General features: G+C 53.7%; 1 protein-coding gene and 1 long non-coding RNA gene across 5 annotated transcripts; one reads left to right on the top strand and one right to left on the bottom strand.

Moving 5' to 3' along the window:
• Positions 1–2,085: 2,085 nt before the first annotated feature.
• LOC132236016 (uncharacterized) lies at positions 2,086–4,820 on the bottom strand. Its single transcript, XR_009453143.1, has 3 exons — positions 4,685–4,820; positions 2,990–4,428; positions 2,086–2,644 (listed from the first exon to the last, which is right to left on the bottom strand). It is a non-coding gene; the product is annotated as an uncharacterized LOC132236016 (long non-coding RNA).
• DAGLB (diacylglycerol lipase beta) lies at positions 3,224–24,622 on the top strand. 4 transcript variants are annotated; one of them, XM_059699306.1, is made up of 15 exons: positions 3,224–3,354; positions 4,783–4,934; positions 10,411–10,582; positions 11,604–11,862; positions 13,175–13,297; positions 14,034–14,161; positions 14,918–15,044; positions 16,581–16,664; positions 17,970–18,047; positions 20,609–20,689; positions 20,773–20,900; positions 22,206–22,274; positions 22,358–22,430; positions 23,427–23,674; positions 23,791–24,622. In XM_059699306.1, exons 1-15 carry the CDS (start codon positions 3,260–3,262, stop codon positions 23,969–23,971), a joined length of 1,998 nt encoding a protein of 665 aa, XP_059555289.1. In that variant the 5' UTR covers positions 3,224–3,259; the 3' UTR covers positions 23,972–24,622. The 4 variants fall into 4 exon arrangements, with proteins under 4 accessions (XP_059555289.1, XP_059555292.1, XP_059555290.1 ...); XM_059699309.1 differs by lacking the exon at positions 13,175–13,297; XM_059699307.1 differs by lacking the exons at positions 22,206–22,274; positions 22,358–22,430 and adding an exon at positions 21,637–21,772.
• The last annotated feature ends 953 nt before the right edge of the window (positions 24,623–25,575 follow it).

The raw sequence follows: 25,575 nt of genomic DNA, 5'->3' as shown, positions 1-25,575 counted from the left end.
AGGGTATTCATTTTCCTCTGGACATAGAGATTTACTCCAAGAAAACCAAGTCCTAAAGGGAGAAACAGAGTAGAAGATGAACCAGTGATTTAGGAAAGTGAGAGCAAAGATCAGTTTCTCCAAGTTAATATGGAGATGATATGAAATGCCAAGAAAGTCTCTGAACAGCCCTGACCAGTTTTGCTCAGTGATTAGTGCGTCGGCCCACGGACCAAGGGGTCTCAGGTTTGATTCCTGGTCAAGGGCACAAACCTAGATTGCAGGATCCCCACCCCGGTGCGTGCGGCAAGCAGTCAATTGATGTGTCTTTCTCACATTGCACATCCATGTTCCTCCCTCCCTCCCTTCCACTCACTCTAGGGATCAATGGAAAAATATCCTCAGGTGAGGATAAACGACAAAAAATCTCTGGAAAATACTTATAGTTTGCAATTAAATGGTGAAATTAATCTGAAACAGCAGCAGAGAAGGATACCAAACGTTTTTTTCTCCCAAAATTCAAGATGGAGCAAATACGGCAGATGTTACCCCTCATTGAATCTGGATGCTGGGGCCTTCGGTGTCCCGCATCTCTGTATGTAAACATTTCATCATAAAAAAAGGTCAGGACGGTCACTTACCCTTTCAAGAGCTGTGCTTTGCCGTGGAGCTTCATTTTGGAAATAAAGTTATTTTTAAAATAGATCCTTTTTAATAAGTCTACTTTAAAATAATCTATTTTTTTAAAAATATACTTTATTGATTTTTTACAGAGAGGAAGGGAGAGGGATAGAGAGCTAGAAACATTGATGAGAGAGAAACATTGATCAGCTGCCTCCTGCACACCCCCGACTGGGGATGTGCCCGAAACCAAGGTACATGCCCTTGACTGGAATTGAACCTGGGACCCTTCAGTCCGCAGGCCGATGCTCTGTCCACTGAGCCAAACCAGTCAGGGCAAATAATCTATTTTTTTAAATATATTTTTTATTGATTTCAGAGAGGAAGGGAGAGGGAGAAATAGAAACATCAATGATGAGAGAGAATCATTGATTGGCTGCCTCCTCCATGCCCCCTACTGGGGATCTAGCCTGTAACCCAGGTATATGCCCTTGACTGGAATCGAACCAGGGACCCTTCAGTCACCATGTTGACGCTCTATCCACTGAGCCAAACCAGCTAGGGCTAAAATAGCTGTTGTTTTTTTTGCCTCTTTTTTTTTTTAAATTTATTTTTTTTACAGAGAGGAAGGGAGAGAGATGGATAGTTAGAAACATCGATGAGAGAGAAACATCGATCAGCTTCCTCCTGCACATCCCCTACCGGGGATGTGCTCGCAGCCCAGGTACATGCCCTTGACCGGAATCGAACCTGGGACCTTTCAGTCCGCAAGCCGACGCTCTATCCACTAAGCCAAACCGGTTTCGGCAAATATCTGTTTTTAATAGCAGGAAATTGAAAAACCTGTGTTTAAAATAAGGGAATAATATGCTTTTCACATGTGCATTTACTAACAGAAGTTTATGTAGAAGCATTAGCTTACTGCTAAGCCTTACAAATCCTGTTTTCAAAAGGGAACAATTATATTTAAGAATATGTGTGATCACAGGTGTAACTTTCTAACTTCTGAATCACCCTCTCACCTTAATTCGGGGTCCTCAAAGTTTTTAAATAGGGGGCCAGTTCACTGTCCCTCAGACCGTTGGAGGGCCGGACTATAGTTTAAAAAAAAAACTATGAACAAATTCCTATGCACACTGCACATATCTTATTTTGAAGTAAAAAAACAAAATGGGAACAAATACAGTATTTGTATTTGCATGTGGCCCGCGGGCCGTAGTTTGAGGACCCCTGCAATTCCTACTTTTCCTTCAGATCTTATTTCAATATCTTCTTCAGTGATACCTTCCCTGACCTCTCATTGTTTAATCAAGTGCCCAGTAAATATTTTGTGAATGGATGAATGGCTTTTTTCTATAAAAACCTCGTAACTTCCCTGTTTACAATTCCCTGAATCATTCTGACAACCATCAGTACAATTTCAATATTATTTTTAGCCCTGAAATTATGCCCTTTAGAAGAACCCTGAAAGAACTTACGACTCGGAAAGCTTTAATAAGTCTGTTTATTCAGTCATGGAATATTCAATGTGTTCCATTATGTGAAGAGCAATGGACAGGGTGCCCATGCTCATACCACTGACACTGGAGGGTGGGAGGAGGGAGGGAATAAACATGAAAGACAGGGAGTGCAAAGTGCTATGAAGAAAGCCGAGGCGTGGGGAGGGAATGGGACCTGGGTGTGCTGTTGAGAGAGGGAGGCGGGGAGGTCTGTCTGAGGCAGCGACAGGAGCCTGAACGAAGTGAGTGACATGGAAATGCCTGCGGGAGGAGCATCCCAGGCAGAGGAGACAGAGAATGTACGAAGCCCTCGGGCAAGAACGAGTTTCAGGGAGGGATACCAGGAGGCAGGTAGTGGGGTGATGGCGGGAGAGAGGAGTAACCCCACCTCGGGGAGAGGGGAGACGGTAAACACTCACAGACGTGTGATGTGCGATACCAGGGAAAGGCCTCGGGCTGGGGGTCGGCGCCCGTTTAACACACAAAGCGAAGACCTGCAGGATCCAAGCGGAGGATGGGCTCCGTCTGACGGTGCGACAGGGTCGCTGCGGGGGAGGCAGGGCAGAAGGGAATGGGCGTCCAGGCCGGGCTCCAGATGCAGAGGCTCGGACCCGGGAGGAGGAGAGTGGAGGTGCTGAGACGGGTCAGGACCCGAGGCGCTGAGCCGGCCTGCCCGGGAGGCTCTGCCCCCTCCCCCAGCCCCCAGCTGCCAGGTGGTACCAGGTCCTCAACTCGAGAAGGGCCACCTGTCCCCTCCTCCCGCCCGCGGGATGCACAGAGCGGGCAACGGCGCCACAGGCCTGGAGCCCTGCGGGCCCGGGATGAGCCTAGGTCCGCATTAACCGCCCAGGGTCTCGGAGCCGATCCCTCGGGGCCGGCGGAGTCCTTACCTAGAAAGTATGAGCAGGACGGACTTCACCCGCCAGCACACCTGCCCTGGAGTCGGCCGGCGTCTTCCGGATCAGCGCACTGCGCAGGCGCAGAGGCCCCCCGCCCGCGCGCGCCAGGCTCGGCCTCCCCGTGCGCATGCGCCCGGCCTGGCTCCCGTGCGCCTGCGCCGAGTCGCGGTCAGTTTAGTTGTGAAACCGGGAGGGCGTGGGGCACAGAGTGGTGACCGGCGCACGGCGGGCTGTCCGGGGCCGGGCGGCGCGACCTTCGCCATGGCCGGCATGGTGCTCTTCGGCCGGCGCTGGGCCATCGCCAGCGACGACTTGTTCTTCCCGGGGCTGTTCGAGCTGTTCCTGCGGGTGCTGTGGTGAGGGCGCCGGGCTCCGCCGCGGAGGGAGAGGGCGGGCGGGGGTCGGGGCTGGCGCGCCGTCCGGGAGGAGAAGCCGTGTCCGTGTCGGCAGGTCCCCGGTGCCCAGGGCGTGCCGTGTGTTCCCTGGTCTAGTCCTCTCCACCGCCCGCGGAGGGTGGTGCTGTTATTCCCCCCATTTTACAGCCGCCAAACTGCGGACGGAGGAGATAGGCGTGCCGGGGCGCCAGGTGGGCACTGGCACTGCGGGGCACCTGCAGCCCCCCAGCCCCCCGGCCCCTGCGGCGCGAGCCCTGGCCGAGAGCCGCCGGGACGCCCTCGCCTCCCGAAAGCCATGGCCTGGGGCTCTGCTTCCTCGGCCCGAGGGGGCCGCCTGCACCCTGCATCCTCCCCGCACGCCGCGCGGGCACGCCCAGCACCTCGAGGCGCACCTGCCCCGCGAGATGCGCAATTGCACGGCTCAGCGCCTCCCTGAGCCCCGTGGCCGCCCGCGTTCCGCCGCCAGCAGACAGGCTTGGCGGAGCCTCCCTCATCTTTCCTGCGTGGGATCGGGAGGAAGTGGATCGGGGCCCTGAGGGCTGTTCTCAGAGGGTCTGAGCAAGGAATAGTAATAATACCGTTGGTATTTTTTAAAAAACGTAGATTCTCGAGGGGAAAGAAAGAAAAACACAAAACGTTGGGACCTGCTCCTGCATAGTTTTATAGTTTTCAAAGCTAAGCCTTTCGGAGTTCAGTTCCCACCTTTTCTAGACACGGGGTCATCCTGTCACAGAACTGACAAAAGCATGGGAAGTGACCCCGTCCGTTTCCACTGGGACTGGAATCCTTGGGCTTGAATCCTAACACCGTGTTCTTGCCCGGCGGGCGGTGCCCTCTGCCGCGATAGCCCCAGTGGCAGTCGCTCAGTGCCACCTTGCGTTGTGGTGCACTGAACGGCAGAACGTTGGTGAGTCCACAGTGCGTCTCCTTTCACGTTCACCAGTGTTCACCATCGGTGCCTCTGCAGGTTTGCTGTCTCCCCGCTGGGCCTTTTGTATGAGACACAGGAGGTTACAGTGTGTGCGTATCCGTTTCCTGTTAATCCACAGAAGTAACATTTCTCTCGTTAATAATTTAGCACGCACGCAGTGTGTTGGTTTACCAGGTGTGTGTTTCTGAGCCGTGATATTTGCTTGCTTACGGCTGTAAAAGCCTGTCATGCCTTCTAGCCGACACAGAAAAAGAAGTTGTGTAAGCGGGGGAAGTGTAAAACTCATTTTAAAAAGTCATAGGCTTGGTTGACTTTGTAGATCGTTTATTGGTGAACGTTGTGTTTCAGGGCGAACCTCACCCCGTTTACGGGAACAACCCACTCCTTTGATTTCTTTCTATCGCGTTCGGCAAAGCAGCTCCTTGGGTGGACCTCTGACGCTCCTTGTGCCTCGACAGGTGGCTTGGCATCCTGGCCTTGTATCTCCGGTACCGAGGGAAGCTGGACTGTGCTCGGGGGGTGCTGCTCGGCAATTACATGGTCGTGCTCCTGGTCCTCCTGGCGGTGATCGTGTGCACCATGCTGGCCATCGTGTGCGTCAGCATGAGAGGTAAGAAAGCCGCCTGTGTGGCCGGGGGGCGCGGTCCTGTACACGGGAAGGTGCAGGCTCAGTTCCCGTCAGGGCACACACCCGGCTGTAGCGGGTGTCAGTACTTCATTCCTTTTCGTGGCTGAGTACTATTACCTGGTATGGATATACCTCATTTTACTGATCCATTCCTCAGGCAGCAACATTGGCTGGTTCCCACTCTTTGGCTGTTGCAAATAATGCTGCTGTGAACACTCACAAACATGTTTTTGTGTAGACGTTGGGCCATGCCGTTCAGGGAGTTGACTGGGAGTTCTCCTGGGTATGTGCCGAGGGTGGGATTGCTGCTGAGAACTGCCGGGCTGTTTTCCCAGCGCCTGCACCACTTTTCTTTCCCACCAGCAGTTTATAAGGTTCCAATTTTCAACACTTGTTCTTATATGACTTATTTTTTTAAAAAAAGTTTTTATTGATTTTGAGAGAGAGAAAGAGAAACATCAATGAGAGAGGAAAACGTCCATAGGTTACCTCCCTCATGTACCTCTACTGGGACCCACTCCCCCTGGGTATGGAGCCCCAAACCTGGGCAGGTGTCCTGCCTGGGAATGGAACCAGTGACCTGTTGGTCCATGGGATGACACGCCAACAAACTGAGCCACACCGGCCAGAGCTCTGTGCCTCCTGGTCATCGCCTTCCTGGTGGGTGTGAAATAGCACCTCACTGGTTTTGATGTGCATCCCTGATGAGGAACGATAGTGAGCATGTCTTCAGATGCTTATTGGCCATCTGTTATCATTTTTGGAGAAACGGCTATTTAGATGCTTTGTCCAATTTTAAATTGGGGTATTTGTCCTCTCATTAATGAGTCACATCTATTCTTAATGATAGCTTCCCCCTCCCTGTCACCGTTCGCGGCAGACAGACACTCGGCTGAGGTGGTGGAAACCTCCCCTGTCCATTGCTCCGGTCACAGGAGGAGCCGAGTGCTCTGGGGCGTCAGTAAACTGCTCGTCGAAGGCAGGGCCTGCCGCCGCAGTCGTGGCCCAGGTTTTATCTCTGCTTCATCAGGATGCTTGCAGATTGCAGATGATGGTGAAACCGGGAGGCGTAGCTAACACAGTGGCGAGATACTGGCATTTTGGAATGATAGATTGAAACTTACAAAATGGTAGTTCACAATGAGTGACACAGAGAGAAGTGTTAGTGGCAACGTGTTTCACGGGGAAAGTCTTGGGGTTTGGGTGACCAGGAAGCATGGCATGTGCCCGCTGACGGGGGCAGGCGGCAGAAAATAGGGCTCAGAGGACGGAAGCGTGGGGTGCATCAAAGCAGGGCTGGTCCTGTGGCCGTCAGTCCCCAGTCTGGGCTGTCCATGGTGCTGAGCTGGAGAGAAGGAGCTGAGTGAGTGTGTGCACTGGCTCGAGCGGCATCATGAAGTCAGTGAGCCAGCATTTCTGGGAGATGAAGTATTGAGATTGTTCTCATTTCAGATACCATTATCTAACTGCTTTGCCCTTTCTGTTCAGGTCACACTCTGATTAATACACCATGTTTACAGCTGTAATCATGAGTTCAGATTTGAAGCAATAAATATAAGTTTTTTCCCCAGAAATGTTTTCCTTCGGGTAGTTCTTGGGGAGTCAGGGCCCATTCACACCCCGGTATGAATGGCCACATCCCCCCTGCCCCTCCTAGGCACTGGCACAACGGCACCGTCACATCATGGGAGGGTCGCCTACCCAGCAGCCTCCTCCAGACAAAACCCAGTTTCATTCAGGACATCCCCTCGCCCCTGCACATCCAGTGGGCGTGTCACAGAGCCTGGCCCTCTGCCCGGCTCAGGAACGATGTCCATGTGTCAGGGATTGCTTCAGGAATTGACATGTGACCTGATTGGGGTCATGACATTTGGGGAATTTACTGGGAATTTCTGGAGAAGTCCTTCCTTGTCCCCTAGGACTATCACCCCTACTGGATGATGCTGTGCATGGATGAGCTGCTGCATTCCTTCTGCGGTCAGGCCAGGGATGAGCCAACGCCCAGGAAGGACAGCGGGTGGGGAGGCAGTGTGGTCGGGAGGGCAGGGCGCATGATGCCCGTCCGCAGTACAAACCTCCTGGTTTGTAGCCTCCTTGAGTTGGGTTTTCTGGTACTTGTGTTGAGAAACATCACAGCTGAGCTGAAAACAGTGTGTATTTTATAAAAACATGCTAGTTCAGTTGCCAATTTGTTCCAGATTATTACCATCATATGCCGTAGTATAAATATGTAACTTTAGTGAAACATACCACACAGAAAGTTTTAAAAAAAGGACAAATGAGCCCTGACTGGTTTGGCTCAGTGGATAGAGCTTCGGCCTGTGGACTGAAGGGTCCCAGGTTCAATTCCGGTCAAGGGCATGTACCTTGGTTGTGGGCACATACCCGGTGGGGGGTGTGCAGGAGGCAGCTGATCGATGTTTCTAACTCTCTATTCCTCTCTCTTCCTCTCTGTAAAAAATCAATAAAAACAAAAACAAACAAACAACGACAAAAAAAGGACAGATGGATAAAATATGAGGCTGAGAGCCAGACTCTTTCATTATAAACGCTTTTGTGACAAATAAGGAGAAGACCAGTAGTTGGTAGGAACACGGGCAAAGATCACGAACAGTTAAGTAAACATAAGTAACTCTGACATTGTTCAGCCTCCATCACAGAAGAGAAGTTCGCGTGGATAAAACCTGGCGCGGGCGAGGCCTGCAGCTCATTGTGCTGGCGGGGTGTCGTTTGGCTGAACCTCTTGGAAACCCAGTTGGCTGTGTGTGTCTGTGCCTTCCTGTACGTAAAGGCGGCAGGTGCCTGTGGGGATGGTCACTGCAGGTCGTTTGTAGGGACGAAAGGTCGGAACACGCTCTGCCTGGCGGGGCCCCTGGGCAGGTAAAGGGTAGTCCGTGTCTGTGCGTCTGCTGTGCACCTGATGGGAAGGCTGAGAACGGCTCGGACATAAGGGAAGTCTCCCCTCGGCTAAGGGACAGGACGTTGCGTTAACACATCGTTTGTGGGTAGTTTTTATCGCGCGCTAACAGGTGGCGCGGGCCATTTTTGCTAATTTTTTGCGCAAATGGCAACGATCAGTAAAATTACATAACTTTAGTTCACGTATTTATACGTTACCCGCATTCTACCGCTAGTCTGTAAAAGACGTATTAATACGTGTCCGCGCTCTATTACACTGGTAGAACGTGTAAACACGTTTCCCGCATACAATGTGTTTGCTGCTGCTTCCTAACGCGGATGGATACACTCATGTCTTGTTCACCTGCGGGCTCTGGGAGGCTACGCAAGTCCCTGGTTCACTTTCAGGAAGTTCACTGACTTCGGGCCATCGGTGGAGGCAGGTTCTTTTTACCTATTTGAACTGTTTGCACTTCGTACCTTTACCTGCATTACCTCCACAAAAGCAGGTGTTTTACAAATTGTAAAGTTTAGGTATATATATTTTTAATGTATTTTTATTGATTTCAGAAAGGAAGGGAGAGGGAGAGAGAGAGATAGAAACATCAATGATGAGAGAGAATCATTAATCAGCTGCCTCCTGCACGCCCCCCACTGCGGATGGAGCCCACAACCCAGGCCTGTGCCCTGACCAGGAATCGAACCGTGACCTCCTGGTTCATGGGTTGATGCTCAACCACTGAGCCACACCGGCCGGGCTTGACTGCCACGTTTTTGATAGGACCCTCGATGGAAGAGGTCTGCCCTTCACTGTGTCTGACTGATTCATCTCCAAAGCTCATTGCTCACCTCGTGCCGGAGAAGACTGCTACGGGGTAGCCGTGTTGAATCCAAAGATTTGTGCCTGTGAAGGGTGATAGGGTCACTTCGCCAAGACTGCTGGGGACATCACATTCAGGGGCGTAGCTTTCCTGTTAACCATGACGTGTTGCCTCTCGAGGCATTGCCTCACGCGGCCTCTGCAGCAGCCAGGGCCACACCAGCTATGCTTTTTCTTGAGAAGAAAATAAAAATCTCAGTAAGATAAAGATGTTTTTCTGGGCAGGCATGACTATAGGGGACTTTCTCAGTGTCTCATTGCTTTTCTGGAACCTTAACCAGAACTCCATTTCCTGGTTCCTTGTTCATGGATTTGTTTTATTCACGCAGCAGCCACAGGTTGCCTTGCAGATCTGGGGCTGCTGGGTGTCAGGCACTACTCCCTTATTTGGGACCCCAGTTCCCTGGAAGCCGTGGGTGTGTGCAGATACTAACTTCCTGTTTTCTCCTCGGCGATCAGCTATTGTTCTACAGTAACAGGCTCCAAATAAAGAACTGATTTTTTTCATGCTGCACCCACCGCCCCTCGGAGAGATGCCGATCCAGTTCCCTTGTAAGATTGGTCTTTGTGCCCAAAATGAGACCCGATGGTGCCTAATATATTAAAGGTGACTTTAGCCCGGCTGGTGTGGCTCAGTGGTTGAGCATCGACCGATGAACCAAGAGGTCATGGTTCAGTTCCTGGTCAGGGCACATGCCCGGGTTGCGGGCTTGATCCCCAGTAGGGCCGTGCAGGAGGCAGCCGATCAGTGATTCTCTGTCATCATTGGTGTTTCTTTTCCTCTCTCCATCTCCCTTCCTCTCGGAAATCAATAAAAACATATTTAAAATAAAATAAAATGTGACTCTACATAAATCATTCTAATGGAAGGTAATTTTTGGATTTTAAAAGTGATTTCCTTACCAAATCATTCTTTAGAACTTAGATTTATTGTATTTGTTTTAATCATACGGTATTTTGATGGCACTTAAATTAGTGTTTATCGTAACATTTTCTCAAAGGGAGAGGATTGATGATGCACGCAGGCCTCTATTGATGCTTGGATGTGTTTCACAAACTCAGTAAAAATGTGTCCAAATGCCAGGCTTCTCTGCGTGGTCTCTAACATCGGAATTCCTTCTTCCCAGAAGGGGGGCAGAGAGCCAGGGTCATAGTCACGGGTTATATTTTAGAAAGTAGGTCTAAGCTCAGAGCCTCAGGTTTGTCATTTGTAGCTGGGATGGTGGCTTCTCAGTCATCTTGATAAAGAATAAAGCGCCGATGGTGCCTGTGGCCACGGAGGCTCCGAGAGGTGGTACAGGTGCAGCTGTTTCTTGTCTGTCAGAACGCGGGGACTGCTTAGCTGTGTTTGCCTGGAATCGTTCTGTTTACACTCGTCCCAGCATAAGTATCAACAGCACCTTCTGCTCTCAGAAGTATCCCAATTTGGACCCTGGTTAGGACCCCGAAGCGTTCTTAAACCCTGGTGAGTCTCAGAAGCGAATCTGAGGCTGCCTCTGCCTGTCACGTCCCCCCCTTACGTTGTCACGTGCTCTCAGTCTCAGGCATTGATCAGTTACGAATAGAAACAGCAGGTGGGGGTGCGCGCAGTGTGGACGCGCTGCCGCCTGTGCTGCTGTGGAAAGGAAGCCCTGCGTCTCCGAGGAAGCAGGTGGCCAGCTTGGGTGTCTTCTGTCTTAGGAACCATTTGCAACCCTGGGCCACGGAAGTCCATGTCGACGCTGCTGTACATCCGCCTGGCGCTCTTCCTGCCCGAGATCGTCTGGGCCTCCCTGGGGGCCATGTGGGTGGCAGAGGGCACCCAGTGCGACAAGGTAGTGGTGAGCGCCATCATCGCGACCGTCATCGTCAGGTGAGCGCTCCTGTCATCTCCAGCTTCTTGTCACAGTGCATGTGAGACGTAGGTCAGCAGACTTTCCTGCGTGACGGCAGACAGCCCAGCGTCACTCAGGCCCCCAAACGGCTAGAAACGACCGTGTTGAGGAAATGGTAAACATTCAGAGGCTCCTGTTTATACACGAGAAACCGTTCATCTTCCATTATGCCTTTTTAAAATCGATTTTTATTGATTTCAGAGATGAAGGGAGAGAAAGAGAAGCATCAATGGTTGGCTGCCTCCTGCATGCCCCACCCTGGGTATGTGCCCTACCCTGGCTGGGTATGTGCCGGCAACCCCGGCATGTGCCCTGATCAGGAATTGAACCATGACCTCCTGGTTTATAAGTCGACGCTCAACCCCTGAGCCACACCAGCCGGGCTTATGCGTCTGTTGATGGAGTTTTCTTTCTTACCGGTTCTCATTTTTCTATTCCCTCCCTTCTCATACAAGAAGGAAGAGAGTCTGAAGGCCAAAACAAGGGCAGGCACTAAAGGCAGGATGAGAAGAAATACACTACCCAGAGGGTAATGCGCTCGAATAAGACGGTTGCATTTCCCAGGCTAAAAATGTTTTGAAGGGATCTTGCTCTATCCCTTGTGTTACAAATAAGGAAGTGGACAGCCATGCTGACGGTGCCTTTCCTGGCCTCGCCACCGGGGGCAGCAGAGCCCCTCAGGGCCATCTCCCGTAGAGGCGCCTTGCGCATGGGGACAGCCTGCAACTATTTAAACACCGAACAAAAGGCCTGTCAGTGCGGCGCTTTGGCAAAATTCTTTTGGTTTTACCGAGAAGAACCCTGAGGCCCTGAGGAGTGAGGGCGGGTCCTGGTCGGGCTGCACCTCTGCCCACAGCCCCTTTTCCCTTTGTGACCTTCACTGTCGGCTCTGATCTTCCTGGGCCTCACCAGGGACTTCCCGGGGAAACAGGTGGCTCCCTCAGAGGCTCTGGCCGAGCTGCTGGGCGCCCTCATCGCCTGGTCCTCTCTGTTTTGCAGCTGGGTCATCATCGGCTTCACGGTGGTCATCATCATGGTTGTCTTCGACCCGCTGGGGGGGAAGGTGGCGCGGTACTCCTCTGCCGGCCCCTCCCTCGCGTTTAACCCCGAGGCCAGCCAGTTCGTCGGGGGCCTCAAGACGGCAGCGACCAGCGTGTGGGAAAAGAGGATGAAGCTGCTGTGCTGCTGCGTGGAGCGAGACGACCAGGCCCACATGGCCTTCTCCAGCACCGCGGAGCTCTTCTCCACCTACTTCTCCGTAAGCCGCAGGCTCGGCCCGGCCTCTGGGGAGCCAGTGCTCTGACGTTAGGACGAGTGCTCTGCACTGGGGCCCCCCACCCCCACACACACATAAATGGGCACTGGAGGCGATGGGGGGGGGGGCACTGCTCCCTGGAGCGAGGACAGAGCACTGGGCGCCAACCGGGGGCCCTGCGTGTACAGACCTGCCTCTGGTCAGGGCGCCTGGTGTTGACACCTGTTCGTGAATTAGTTTTTAATGAACTGAACACGTTTTTAAGGGCCTTTACTTGTTGCGAGTGATTTGCCAATTGCTTTTCACCCCCTCAACCAGCTGGTATGAGCAGACGCCAGGGGACACTGGCGTCTCGCTCTGTACAGTGTGGTACAAACATCGGTTTTTCTGCTTCCAAAGGAAGGGCGGGCGTCACCACCCGGGAGTGGTTTCTCAGTGTCTTGGATATGTTCGTTTTGCTTTCACACTTAATGAGTGTCTTTTCATAAAAAGATCCGAAAAGCTGCTCTTATGTTCACTCCTGAGACCACGTCAGGGAGAGTTCTCTTGACATCGCACGCCTGGGGCCTTTTCTTGGCTCTCTGTGTGGGCTGACGGCCCTGTCCAGGCTGGGCCTGTACCCAGCAGCAGCCTCTGTGTGGGGATCAGAAGTGTGTCCCCTAAGTCATCTGAGAGGAGTGCTCCAGCCTCATCTGAGACAGGTGGAGGGAGGAGAGAGGATCAGGTCTTCTTAGAGGAGGCGGTGCCTGCATCACGGGCAGAGCTGAGAGCTGAGGGGCCAGCGCCTGGTGGGTCCCTCCTGCTCCCGGCCCTCGGGGAAGGGCGGGCTTAGACCACTCTGCTGCTCCCCCAGTGGACGGCTCTTCCTGAGGCTGCTGTACCTGGGAGGTGTCAGTCCAGTCGCATACACCCCTCCCACGGACCTGCCACAAAAGCAGCATCTTCAGCTTTGAGAGTTTAACCCTGGGCTAACATTGGCCATCACTGCAAAAGTGGCAGATCTACCCACTTACTCCCCCTTCATCAACGATGGGAAGTAGATTAAAAATAGCAAAGTCACTTGAAGAGACATTTTAAAACGGAGAGAGAACCACACACTACTTATGTTCTCCAGCAGAGTTGTCCGGGGGCAGGAGAATAAAACACACTGAGCTCACATATAGGAGGAGTCCCGAGAGGAAACACTTCTTAAAGCACCTTTTTACATGTGACTGTGCTGTGTGTGTTTGTGTGTGGGGGGACCGTGTGAACTGGGTGTGAGAACTCACAGGCCATCCTGCTGAGCTTTCTGACAGGCCCTGTGGCTCCCGTCCAGGATACAGACCTGGTGCCCAGTGACCTCGTGGTGGGCCTCACCCTCCTCCACCAGCAGCAGGACAGTGTCAGGAGAAACCAGGCGCCGACGGAGGTGGTCAGCCATTCCCCAGGGCCCTCCCAGGTGAGCCCACGCCTCTGTCGGGTGGTAGTTACGACACTGACACCCATTGGTAAATCTTTTTAAAAGAAAACAAATACACAAAAACCTAGCCAGCAGCAGTCCCAGCAGTTGGCTGGGAGTCAGACCTGTGCCTTGTGCTGCTTGTGACTTGGCACCTGTCAGGTGCGGCAGCTTCTTGTCACCTGGAGGCAGGTAGAGGGAGCCATTCCCGGCCCCTGCGCGTCCCCTGTCATCTGGAAGCATTCTCTCCTGGGAAGTTGGCCGTGAGCCTGCATTGCAGACATTCCTCCTGGGCTGGGCCTGACTCCCCTGGGTTACGTGTTGCTCTCTGCTCTGGGCCTGGGGAGCAGGAACCGCTCAGCTTTGCCTGAGGAGAGTTTTCCTGCCGCGGATTTTATGCTTTTGAAAGAGAACTTCCCACGTAAACACAGGGTTTCTCGGCACCTCATCCGGCACCTAGTTCTCAGCTGGTTGGTCCCAGTGGCGTGAAACTCCGCGGGTCTTCGCCTGCATCGGGCAGGAAGTCGATGGCCCCTTGCACCGGCGCCAGGAAAGCCTCAGGGGCTTTGCCGTCCGCTGCGCTGCGCTTGCTGTCTGCCTATAATGAGGGTCCGGCTCCGGCCGCATTTAAGGGCTCCTCTCCCTGTGGACGGCCTCGGCGAGGAAGGGGAGGTGTCAGTGTGTGGACCTCTGGAATGGGGCCCCTAAACCAACAGCTGCTTCTCTCCTCCTGTAGAAAGATGACCTGGACGCAGAGCTAGAGAACTGCCGCCATTACATGCCGATCGCAGCCGCTGCCTACGGCTGGCCCCTCTACATTTACAGAAACCCGTTCACGGGGCTGTGCAGGATCGGGGGTGACTGGTAGGTCGGCAGGGGTGACCTCCACCCTCCTCGATGTCGCTGACTGAGGCTCCCATACGTTGTTTTCTAAAAATAACCTTCCTTCCCTTTAAAAAAGCTTTCTGTTCTGAAATCTTTGAAAACTGCAAGAGCAGCATGAGTTCATGGGTCCGTGACGGGGAGCCACCAGTTGCACTCATTTTTGTCACGTGTGCTGTGGCTCTGTCTGCATAGTTCCCCTGAGCATTGGAGATACAGTTGCAGACACCACGTCCCTTCATCTCTAGGTACTTCAGCCTGGATTTCCTAAGAACAAGAGCATTCTTTTATGTAACTTCAGTGCAGTGATAAAACTCAGAAAATTTATCATTCATCATTAGCTCATTTACAACTTGTATTCAGGTTTTTCCAATTGTCCCAATGACATTTTTTAAAATATATTTTTATTGATTTCAGAGAGGAAGAGAGAGGGAGATAGAATTATCAATGATGAGAGAGAATCATGGATCGGCTGCCTCCTGCACGCCCCACACTGGGGATCGAGCCTGAAACCCGGGCATTTGCCCTGACCCAGAATCGAATCGTGATCTCCTGGTTCACAGGTTGACACTCAACCACTGAGCCGAGCTGGCTAGGCAAAAATATATTACTTCCTAAGGGCCATTCTACGTTCGCCAAACATTTCTGAAAATTGTAAACTTTGGTCCTCTAGTTTGCTCGAAAAACAAGATGGGTTGAGACCCCTTGGGGAGTGGCTCAGGTTGTCTGTGTTTTTAGTTGCAGAAGCAGGACAACAGAATATGATGTGGTTGGAGGCGATCAGCTCCACTGCCATTTTGGCTCCATCCTGCGGATGACAGGGCTCCAGCACAGGGACTTCATTCACATAAGCTTCCACGACAAGGTAGAGTGCACAGCACCTCCAGACTTCTCAGGGTCCAGAGTCCTTTGAATGCTGATGGAAGTTATAAATTACTAGAGGCTCGGTGCACAGATTTGTGCACCATGGGGTCCTTGGCCTGGCCTGCGGGGATTGGGCTGAAGCCAGCTCTTTGACATCCCCAGAGGGGTCCTGGATTGCGAGAGGGCGCAGGCCAGGCCAAGGGACCCCACCAGTGCATGATCGGGTCTGGGGAGGGACCGCGGGAGGGCTCCAGGGCTTGCTCAGCCCATCTCACCCAGTCCTGATCAGCCAGACCCCAGCAGCAAGCTAACCTACCAGTCAGAGCATCTGCCCCCTGGTGGTTAGTGTGCGTCATAGCGACTGGTCGAACAGTCAAACAGATGGTCAGATACTTAGCATATTAGGCTTTTATTATATAGGATTCCCCCCCCAAAAAAAATATGTGTAGATGCCCCTACCGCACCCTCTTCCCAGGTTTTGCATGTCGTTTCGGGGGCTTTTGAGCCCCTAAAGCCCACACAGGGTTAGCCCGAGGTGGAGCAGGAAGCCTTCAGCAGAGCTCTGCTGTGTCGACCGGCCCACCGGTGAGTGAACAGCAGTGAGTGGGTTAGTCCCGTGCGGCGCCTGGAGCTAGTTAACCCTGTTTCTGGGCCTCAGCCCACCCACAGTGGTGGCGTGCAGTCAGGGGACCGGGAGCCCTGGACATTGGGGACTCTGCAGAAGCCTGCTCTGCCAGCTTCTGTGACCTGCACTTGCTGTGGCTCGCAGCTCTGCAGGTGACCGTCGGGTGGTCCGGTGCGGTGGCTCTCAGGTGTGCTGCCGCATAGGGTCTCCGGGAGCTTTCCAACCCCCGGGGGTCCAGGCCACAGGGTCAGGGAACTCCGAGTCCCTGGCAGTGGGACGCAGCTCAGGAGCCCCCGGGTCGGCGTGTTCCTCTCCTGGGAACCAGGGAAATAGAGACGGCAGTCTGTCTGTCCTGCTTGCTCCAGACACCGTAAGCCAGGGCCGTCCTCACAGTATTGCTGTCATTGGCCGATGCCGTGCGAGCCGGCGCTGTGTCTGCACTCCAGCCCGGGGTCAGGCCGGTCTCCTCGGGAAGCAGCAGCAGCAGACCCAGAGGACTGGGCGCGCCCCGTGCCCTGGCAGGGGCCGGAGTCCCAGCTTCACCTGCGCTTGGTGTTGGCGAAAGGGATGCTTGCCTGGCCCAGACCTCTATCTGCTCGCCCGTCAGGGAGGGGGGCTCTGTCCTGCCCGCCAAGGCGTCCCCCTCCCGCCCGGGCAGCTGAAGTCATTGGCGAACAGCCGCTGTCGGGCCAGGCCTGGAGGGACGCCCTCTGGTTGGTTAGAGCGGAGCTGGTGCCGGGCTGCGGGAGGGAGGCCCCACGCCGGGCAGCACATGGTGGGTCAGAGGCGGGGAAGGAAACAGGAACTGGGGCAGGTTCACAAAAGCTTCTGCATCCAGAATAGCATTGAGTGGGGCCGGGGGGCGGGGGGGTGGGGGAGGGCGGTGTGGGCCTCATGCCTGGCCTCCCGCAGGTCTACGAGCTGCCCTTCCTGGTGGTTCTGGATCACAAGAAGGAGAGCGTGGTGGTGGCTGTGCGGGGAACCATGTCTCTGCAGGTGAGGAGCCGGCCTGAGGCCCGGAACGAGGGGCGCGGATGCCGGGAGCCCCGCAGTGACACCCCAGGAGCAGCAGCCCTGCTCCCCTCGGACAGGAAAACCCCGGGAGGGAAAAGGGGAAGCGAGTCCCGGCTTGTGAAATACTCCCTTTGACAAACAGACCAAGTTATTTCCTTTTCGTTGAGAAATTCAGAAACGGACACCAGTGGGGTGGGTCCCCGCGTGAGGAGCTCCTGCAGGCGTGCCCGCTTGACTCCCCTGGCCTGGCCCCCAACCTGGGTGACCCCTCGAAATATTTACTCCCAACACCAGCATGGGACAGTCGGTTCAGCAGCGCTGGCCCAAGTAGCACACGCTGTCCGCACGCCCTCGCGGCCCTGAGTTCCTGTTCGGATGTGGGAGCTGCGAGAACCTCCCTTTGTCCCCAGCCCCGGCATCCGGCCGTGCTGACCTCTGCCCTGTTGGTCTCTTGGCCGTTCTGCCTCATTGCCTGGCCCGTGTCTGCTCTGCTGGCCCAGAAAATGCACTGAACGCAGGAGACTCCAGAACCCCAGCCCCTTCCTCTGCCCTCTGCCCGGCTCTTGGGGCGCAGCTTGTAGCTCGGCTGGTGGCCAGGACGTGGCCCAGAGTCCAGAGCCTTCCCTCCTCCGCCTGCTCCCCGTGGGCCCCCCTTTCTACTAACAACGTGGTGTCCTCCCGCTGGCCTGCAGCGTCTCCTCACTTTCTGCCGGGCGTCTCTGCCCATCTCCTCTGCGTTCCCAGTGCGCGGCCCTTGTTTCTGGCCCAGGCCTCCCGGGCTGGGACATGGTTTCCCACCGTGGTCCCTGCCTCTCGTCTTTCACCGTCCCAATCTGTCCTGAGTGCTGTCCTCAGATCCTCTCTCCAGGACCTGGTCAGATCTCCCCTCCTTCTCGGGAAGCCCCAGCGAAGTTCGTGTTTCTCATCACAGCTCGCTGGTGCTTTCCGACCTGACCCAGCCGCCTTTCCGGCCCCTGGGCGCCGGGAGCTCAGGGGCCCTCAGCTCCGAGCCCCGCAGCCTCGGTCGGTCACCTGGGCAGCATGGGACGTGCAGATGTGGGGCGCCTCGCCCCGTGGTTGGGCTCCCTGGGTCCTAGGGACACACCCGCCTCACAGGCCCCTCTCTGCCCGATTCCCTGGACGTGTCCGCTGCTGGGCACCCCTGAGCCAGGCCCACCACCTGCTTTTGACCCAGGGGGCTGCCGTCCCCACCGTCCCTCAGGGACCCGCCGCCCCGCCTGACAGTGCGACACCCCAGCCGACGCCCCTCTCCCCACGCTCTTACAGGACATCCTCACCGACCTGTCGGCAGAGAGCGAGAACCTGGACCTGGGGTGTGAGGTGCAGGACTGCTTGGCACATAAGGTAGAAGCCCGGGGTCTGCTCTGGAAGGTTCTGTTCAGGTGGAGGGTCAGGACTTGCCAACTCTGAGGCTCCTGTTACCCGCCTAACAAACAGCTGCTCACGCCAGGGGCTGCGCACAGTGGGTGCTTACGTGCTCACAGTGCAGGTTCTCTGGGCAGCCTGTCAGCGGCTGGCGGGGCAGTATTTGTAAGAGGCAGGCTCAGAGCCAGGGGTGACTTGCCAGGAGCCCCCCAGTTCCTGGGGTGAGTGTGGGAGTCCTCCCTTGTCATCAGAGGGGTGCTCTCAAGGTGGGCACCTCACCACTGTCCGCGGCCCTGAAGCTTTTGATGCCCAGACGTCACTTTTCTTTCTTTTTTTTTTAAAATATATATTTTATTGGTTTTTTACAGAGAGGAAGGGAGAAGGGTAGAGTTAGAAACATCGATGAGAGAGAAACATCGATCAGCTGCCTCCTGCACACTCCCTACTGGGTATGCGCCCGCAACCAAGGTACATGCCCTTGACCAGAATCGAACCCGGGACCCTTGAGTCCGCAGGCTGACGCTCTGTCCACTGAGCCAAACCTGTTAGGGCCAGACGTCACTTTTCATTTGAACCGTCTGGAAGCGCCGTTCAGTGCATTAGACGTTCAGAGCGCTGTGGCCATCACCCCTCTATGGCCCGAACTTCTCGTCATCCCATCCACCCTGGTGCCATCGAGTCCCAACTCCCCTCCCCCAGCCCCTGGCCCCCACCATCCACTGTCTATGAATTTGGTTGCTCTTGGGGCCTCCTGTCAGAGGAATCGTTGTTCCTTTCATGACTGGTTTGTTTCCCTGTGCACCATGTTTTCAGGGACCATCCACACTGTAGCATGTGTCAGAATTCCTTTCCTTTTCAAGGCCGAATAATATTCCACTGCACATACAGATACCCCTCTGGCTCATCCATTCACTCAGAGATGGGCATCTGACTACAGTAATGTTGCTGTGCCCGTGGGTGTACAGGGGTCTGCTCAAGTCCCGGCTTTTTCTTTTGGGTGTAGGTCAGAAGTGGGATTGCTGGGTATTTAACTTTTTGAGGAACCTGAACAGTTTTCCAAAAGATGCACGCTTTTACACCCACCAGCAATGTGTGGGAGTTCCTGTTCTGTTGTGGCCACCTCCTGTGGGTGTGGTGGCCTCTCACGTGGTTCCATGTGCGTTTCCCTGGTGACAAGTGAGGCTGCGAAGCAGAGGGTTTTAACACTTGAGGGGAGTTGGAAACGATACCAGGATGTCAGGGGTGCAGGGCAGTGGGCTGGTGCTGTTTCACACGCTTCAGTAGTCATCATTTTAAAAACCAGATGCCTGGCTTTTACAGGTACGTGTTCCAGCAGGAGTGTGGCCGCCGCCTGGGTGGCGGTCTGTAAGGGGGCAGTGGAGGCTTTCGTCCGTCACCATTAGAGCTGGGCGGCGCTGGGAGTGTGAATTGCTTTCCTTTAACCCTTGGCTATTTGTGCCCTGATTCACGAGAGTCTAGTTGAAGCACCGTTGGGCGTGTATGAAGGAAGTTTAAGCCAGAGTCTGGGCTTGGCTGCGGCTCGGTTCCCGCAGGACTCGCCTACAGTCAAGGCCGTGTGACCACAGCTGTGGCACTTGGGCCTGGCTGTTACCACCTGAGGCCTCGGCTCCGGCTACTCTGGCGGCAGCCCTTCCCCTCTGGTGGGAAGACAGCTGCTCCAGGCACAAGGCACGACCTGCCCTCCGCTCTTGGCTCGTCTGTGCCAGCGTTGGCTCTGGCACTGCCCACAGTAACTGGAGTGGGAAGCTCTGCGCCTCAGACACCCTTGGCACCTTGTCTGTGAGGCATGTGCCAGGGAGACACCAGCAGCAGGTGTGGCCCAGTGGTTTGGCTCTGACTGCCCAGAACCAGACAGGTGACAGGTGCCCCGTAAGCGAGGAGGAAGCTGACTGCACTCGTACCTGTTGGGGGAAGGGGGCCGGGTGGTTTGTCAGCAAGTGCTGTCAGCCTTCCCCAGGCTTCTCCTTACGAGGCGGCGGCCGGCCTGTCTGTGGGAGCATTGTCTCCCCGTCGGAGCTGCTTGCTTTTCAAGACGCTGTGAGGTAGCTGTATTTATTAGGAAGTTTTACATTTTATTTTTTGAAATTAAATCAAAGCCTGACCTCCCTAAAATTCACTTCTGATGGTCTAAGTTTTGCCTTTGCAGGAACAGTGGACACTTAATCAGTGTCACTGATTCAGAACTTTAATGCCATTTTGAAACCTGTCATTCATGATCTAAATCTGACCAACCACAGGGACTTGACCAGACTAGACTGGTACATCCACATGGCAAAACACTACGCAGCTACAGAAAATGCCATAGAAATACCCACCGATAAGGCAAGAGGTTCCTGATGTCACCCGCTTGTTCACGTGCCCACCTCCGCACCAGGTGCCAGGAATACAAGAGCAGTGGGCACGGCCACTGTCCGAGACGCTGCTCTCGCTGGGGGCAGGGTCACAAGCAAGTGCAGGGCACCCTGTCGTGACGGAGCCGGCCCTGCCTGGCCATCACTAGCTGCCGCCTCTGTTTTCAGGGGATTTCTCAAGCTGCCAAGTACTTGTACCGACGCCTCGTCACCGATGGGATTCTGAGCCAGGCCTTCAGCGTCGCTCCCGTGAGATTGTCCTTTTCCTTTTCTTTCATTTTCCGTCATTAGCTGTTTGGTCTGTGGCCTCACCTCATTCTTCTGTCCTTTAGGAATACCGGCTGGTCATTATAGGGCACAGCCTGGGAGCGGGCGCTGCAGCCCTGCTGGCCTTGATGCTCAGAGGCGCCTACCCCCACGTCCGGTGCTACGCCTTCTCGCCGCCCAGGGGGCTGCTGAGGTACTGCTTCATTTTCCTGAGTGTAACAAGGCGCCACGCTTAAGTCATGGCGTTAAGACTGGTCTTTTGTTGGCGATTTAATTTTTCATTCTCAGAAGTGTTTTCAAATACTATTTAGTTGAAGAAAGACTAAATAGCCTTTCTTTTAAAAAAAAGTTTTATTGATTTGAGAGAGATGGAAACATCAATGATGAGAATCATTGATCGCTGCCTCCTACACAATCAAGGATGGAGCCCACAACCTAGGCATGTGCCCTGACTGGGAATCGAATGTGACCTCCTGGTTCATAGGTTGATGCTCAACCACTGAGCCACCGCAGCAGGGCCTAAATAGCCTTTCATAGGTCTGTCTGACCATGGCTTTGATTTCCTAAACGATGTAATGCCAAATGGCATGCAATATTTTATTCATTTCAGGCACACAACACAATGATCCAGTATTTACATATATTGCAAAATAATCTCCACGGTGTCTAGTTAACGTTACCATGCATTTTTTTCTTGTGATGACAACTTTGATTACTGTTAGCAACTTTCAAATATGCAATACAGTGTTAATTATAGTGGACTTATTTAAAACTGGACTAGAGGCCCAGTGCACGAAATTTGTGCACAGAGGTGGGGGTGGGGGGAGACATCCCTCAACCCGAACTGTCCCCTCTCGCAGTCGGGGAGCCCTCACTCCTTATTGCTCGCCTGCTTGCTGCTCCTTACCACGTGGCTCACTGCTCCTTAGCGCTGCTGCAGAGGTGGAAAAGGCTCCCGCCACTGCTGCTGCACTCACCAGCTGTGAGCCCAGCTTCTGGCTGAGCGCCCATGGGAGCGCGCTGCCTGCCAGGGAGCAGCTCCTGCATTGGGCGTCTACCCCGATGGTCAGTGCGCATCATAGCGACTGGTCGTTCTGGTTATTCTGCTGTAATGGTCGCTTAGGCTGTTATTCTATAGATGTTTCTACCCTTTGAGTCTCTTCATGCATTTTGCCCACCTCTGCCACCAACCCCGCCCCGGGCCACCACCAGTCTGTTCTCTATCTGTGAACTTGTTTTTTAGATTCCACATATAAGTGAAGTCATGTGGTAGTTGTCTTTCTGTCTGAATTATTCCACCTAATACAATGCCCCCAGGCCTATCCATATTTTATCAAGTGGCAAAATTTCACTATTTTTGTGCCCGAATAACACTTCAGTTGTCTCCGTGTCGTGGCTACTGTAACTAGTGCTGCACCGAACGTGTGGGTGCGTATCATCTTTTCGAGTTAGGGTAGAGAAGGGAAACGTTATTTTTTCTTTTTTTTTGAAATTTCAGCAAATCCCTTTATGAATACTCTAAGGACTTCACTGTGTCACTTGTCGTGGGCAAGGATGTGGTTCCCAGGTCAGTCTGCTGGTGCTTCGTCTGGGGTTGGGGTAGCTGAAAAGACTGAGTACTGAGCATCAATCTGATCTTTCGATAAACAGGCTAAGTGTGACCAACATGGAGGATTTGAAGAAGAAAATCTTGCGGCTGATTGCCCATTGTAACAAGCCCAAGGTAATGTGTGCCTGTGTGACCTGGGGAGGATGTTTCTAAATTCGAAGCCTCAGCCAGTGCAGGTGACGCTACCCTGGGCAGACTTCTCAGACTTCGTTGTGATTTGCTGTTGTACTTCTTAGCCCTTCTTGTGACCCACGATATCCTGATGCCTTTGGTCCCAAAGCTCAGAAAACAAGGCTACCAGCTAGAATTTATGACACAACGGTAGGACTGTCCTGTGGAATATTAGGCAGCCTTTAAGAATGGTGACATGAGCACTAGCTGATGAGCTCAGTGGTTAGAGCACCGGCCTGCACACCAAAGGGCTGTGGGTTCAATTTCCAGTCAAGGGCACATACATACCTGGGTGGGTTCGCTTCCCACCCCAGGTTGGGGCACATGTGGGAGGCAACCAGTCTATGCCTCTCTCCCTCCCACTCGCTCTGAAAAGCAATGGGAAAAGTATCCTCTAGTGAGGATTAAAAAAAAGGAATGGTGATGTGAGCTTATATTTACCAATAGCGAAAGCTATCCATGATGTATTGAAACGTTAAAAAACAAACAGGATATAAATAACAGATATATGAGGTTCGATGAAAAACTTTTTAATCTCCCTTTAACCTTGGTTTTCTGACATTTTTTTTGTTGCTAATCAGAAAAAATACTAAGAATTTAAAATAAACTTTCTCATCAGCTATTCCCCACCCCCAATTTAAAACTATTCGTAGCTAACATTTTTGAGGGAAGAGTAAAACTGGTTTGCAGAGTTACCTGAAAAGAAGTAAGGATAATTTTGCCTCAAAATCTGCATGATTTGGTTTTTAAATATTGCTTCTATATGATGGCTTCTTTGCCTAAGAGACACCCGAGTTTGGGCCCACTGGCCTCCACTCCTAAGATCCGACTAAGCAGCGAGGCATCTGTCCGCGCTCCGAGAGCTGCTGCCACCTCCCCCAGCTCCGGGCCGTGAAGCCTGGAGTAACAGTGCTGCTGCTTCTCGGTCTCGCCCTCTAGTACAAGATTCTGCTGCGCGGCTGCTGGTATGGGCTGTTCGGAGGGAGCCCCGATGACCTTCCAACAGAGCTGGACGGGGACGACCACAGAGACCTGACACTGCCACTTCTCGGGGAGCAGAGCCTGCTGACACACAAGTCCCCAGGATACAGACCCAACGACTCCCCCGTGGGGTCCCCCACCAAGTACCCTCCTCTCTACCCTCCTGGCAGGATCATCCACCTGGAAGAAGAGGGTCCTTCAGGGAGGTGAGCTGGGGGCTGGGACCCTGACCTGGCTCAGTCCACACACCATCCGTAATGGAACACGTCTGTGGAGTTCCACTCGAAGTGCTGCTTTGCCAGTTGATTCCTGTCTTTTTCAGGTGTTCCTGTTACACTGCTCAGTACACTGCAAAGTGGGCACATGAATCAGAATTCAGCGAAATCCTCATCGGCGGAAAGATGCTCACAGACCACATGCCGGACGTCCTGATCAGGGCCTTGGACAGGGTGTCCAACAGGGATGCCTGCATTTCCTGTCCCGCCCCCGGAGGCTCTGCGTAACGGGGACGTGGTGTGGCCACAGCTACTGGAGATCTCCAGGACTGCAGACGCGGACCGTTCTTCTTTGACTTCACATCCAAGCGAACCCCATGATGCCAATGCCATGGTGGGCGTTTGGCAGGCACTGAACGAGTCTAATGACTGACGGTCTGAGATGCCACTTCACCAGATGATCAGCCAGCAGGCTGAACGTGCACAAAGCTTCGCAGGAGCGTCCCCGGGACCTGCGGATCCCACCTGAGAATGGCCCAGGACGGCGTGGGACTTGGGCAGCCAGGTCTGGTCTGTACCCCCACCCCCGCCACTTCCCACTGGCAGGGTCTTGTCCCTGTTCAGAGGAGCCCGAGCTGGGCACACAGGTGTGCAGTTTATTTAGCAAACAGATTCCTGGCTACACACACACAGTTCTCAGCTGGGAGGGCAGAGACTGGGGTTTACTCCTGGTGGCACTAAGGACTAAGGATTAGCCCCGAGCTCCTGTTGGGAATCAAGACAAAACCAGGTCAGGAAAGTGAGGGGAGACAGCTCCTGCCCCACGGCCGCAGCCCTTCCTTGTTTACTCGCTCACCTCGTTTCATCAACCCAGTTGATGTGAACATCCTGCTGGCCCTCGGAGCCGGCCAGGGCATTAATAAAGCGCTTACACTGTCACTGGTGTGTGTACAAATGATGTGCTCGCCTACTGGGCGCTTCCACGGCTGTTTTCCCGGGTGGCTTTAAGCAGTCACCCTTCAAGTTTTTTTTCTGTCCACTGTAACAAAACGGAGTCTTCTTGGCCCTGTGGCTAGACTGAAGATTGCATGGACATCTGATTTCACTCCAACCCACAAAGCCCATAAAATGACGGTAAAGGGATTTCTTTAAAAAGCATAAGCCTGGCCCTAGCTCGTTTGGCTCAGTGGGTAGAGCATCAGCCTACAGACCAAAGGGTCCTGGGTTCCATTCCGGTCAAGGGCATGTACCTTGGTATTAGACTCCTCCCTGGCCCGGGCTTGTGCAGGAGGCAACCAATCGATGTTTCTCTTTGCCTTTTCCTCTCTTCCACTCTCCCTAAAAAGCAATGGAAAAGTACCCTCAGGTGAGGATTAACAACAAAAAAACATAAGCCTGCCCTGACTGGTGTGGCTCAGTTGCTTGAGCATTGTCCCATGCACCAAGAGGTCACCGGTTCAATTCCCAGTCAAGGCACATACAGGAGGCTCAGCTATATTTACACAGTAATAATACAGACACTAAATAATGAGCACCAACCACAATAACCACACTGAGGGAATGGGGAAGGTGCTGGGCCAGAGGTATAGCTGGAAACAAATCCCTCAGATCTCCCACGGTGGGAACGTCGCTGGTAATGGCTGAAACGGAAGAATCCAACCACCAACAAAAGCACAGGATTTAGGCTGACCCCCGGAGAGGGTTTCATCAGTCCTGCCGTGCGATGAGGCCTCCATAAAAACCCAGAGGATGGTCCTGAGAGCTTCCGGGCTGGTGAGCATGTAGCTATTTGGGGAGAGTGGCCCTGGCAGGAGGCATGGGAACCCCGAACTCTCTCCCCACACCTCATCCCATGCATCTCCTCCGTCTGGCTGAGGTACAGCCTTCTATAA

This window comes from Myotis daubentonii, chromosome 5 (genome assembly GCF_963259705.1).
Source record: "Myotis daubentonii chromosome 5, mMyoDau2.1, whole genome shotgun sequence".
NCBI classification, from domain to species: Eukaryota; Metazoa; Chordata; class Mammalia; order Chiroptera; family Vespertilionidae; genus Myotis; species Myotis daubentonii.
The sequence above is the reverse complement of the archived record's forward strand: the minus strand, read 5'-3'. Positions and strand labels throughout refer to the sequence as shown.

Excerpts from the sequence above, each read along its gene's own strand:
- DAGLB (XM_059699306.1), top strand. The coding sequence starts at position 3,260 with ATGGCCGGCATGGTGCTCTTCGGCCGGCGCTGGGCCATCGCCAGCGAC. Across the intron at positions 18,048-20,608 it reads AGGACTGCTTGGCACATAAG|GGGATTTCTCAAGCTGCCAA; the intron begins GTAGAAGCCCGG and ends CTCTGTTTTCAG. Across the intron at positions 22,431-23,426 it reads CCCATTGTAACAAGCCCAAG|TACAAGATTCTGCTGCGCGG; the intron begins GTAATGTGTGCC and ends CTCGCCCTCTAG.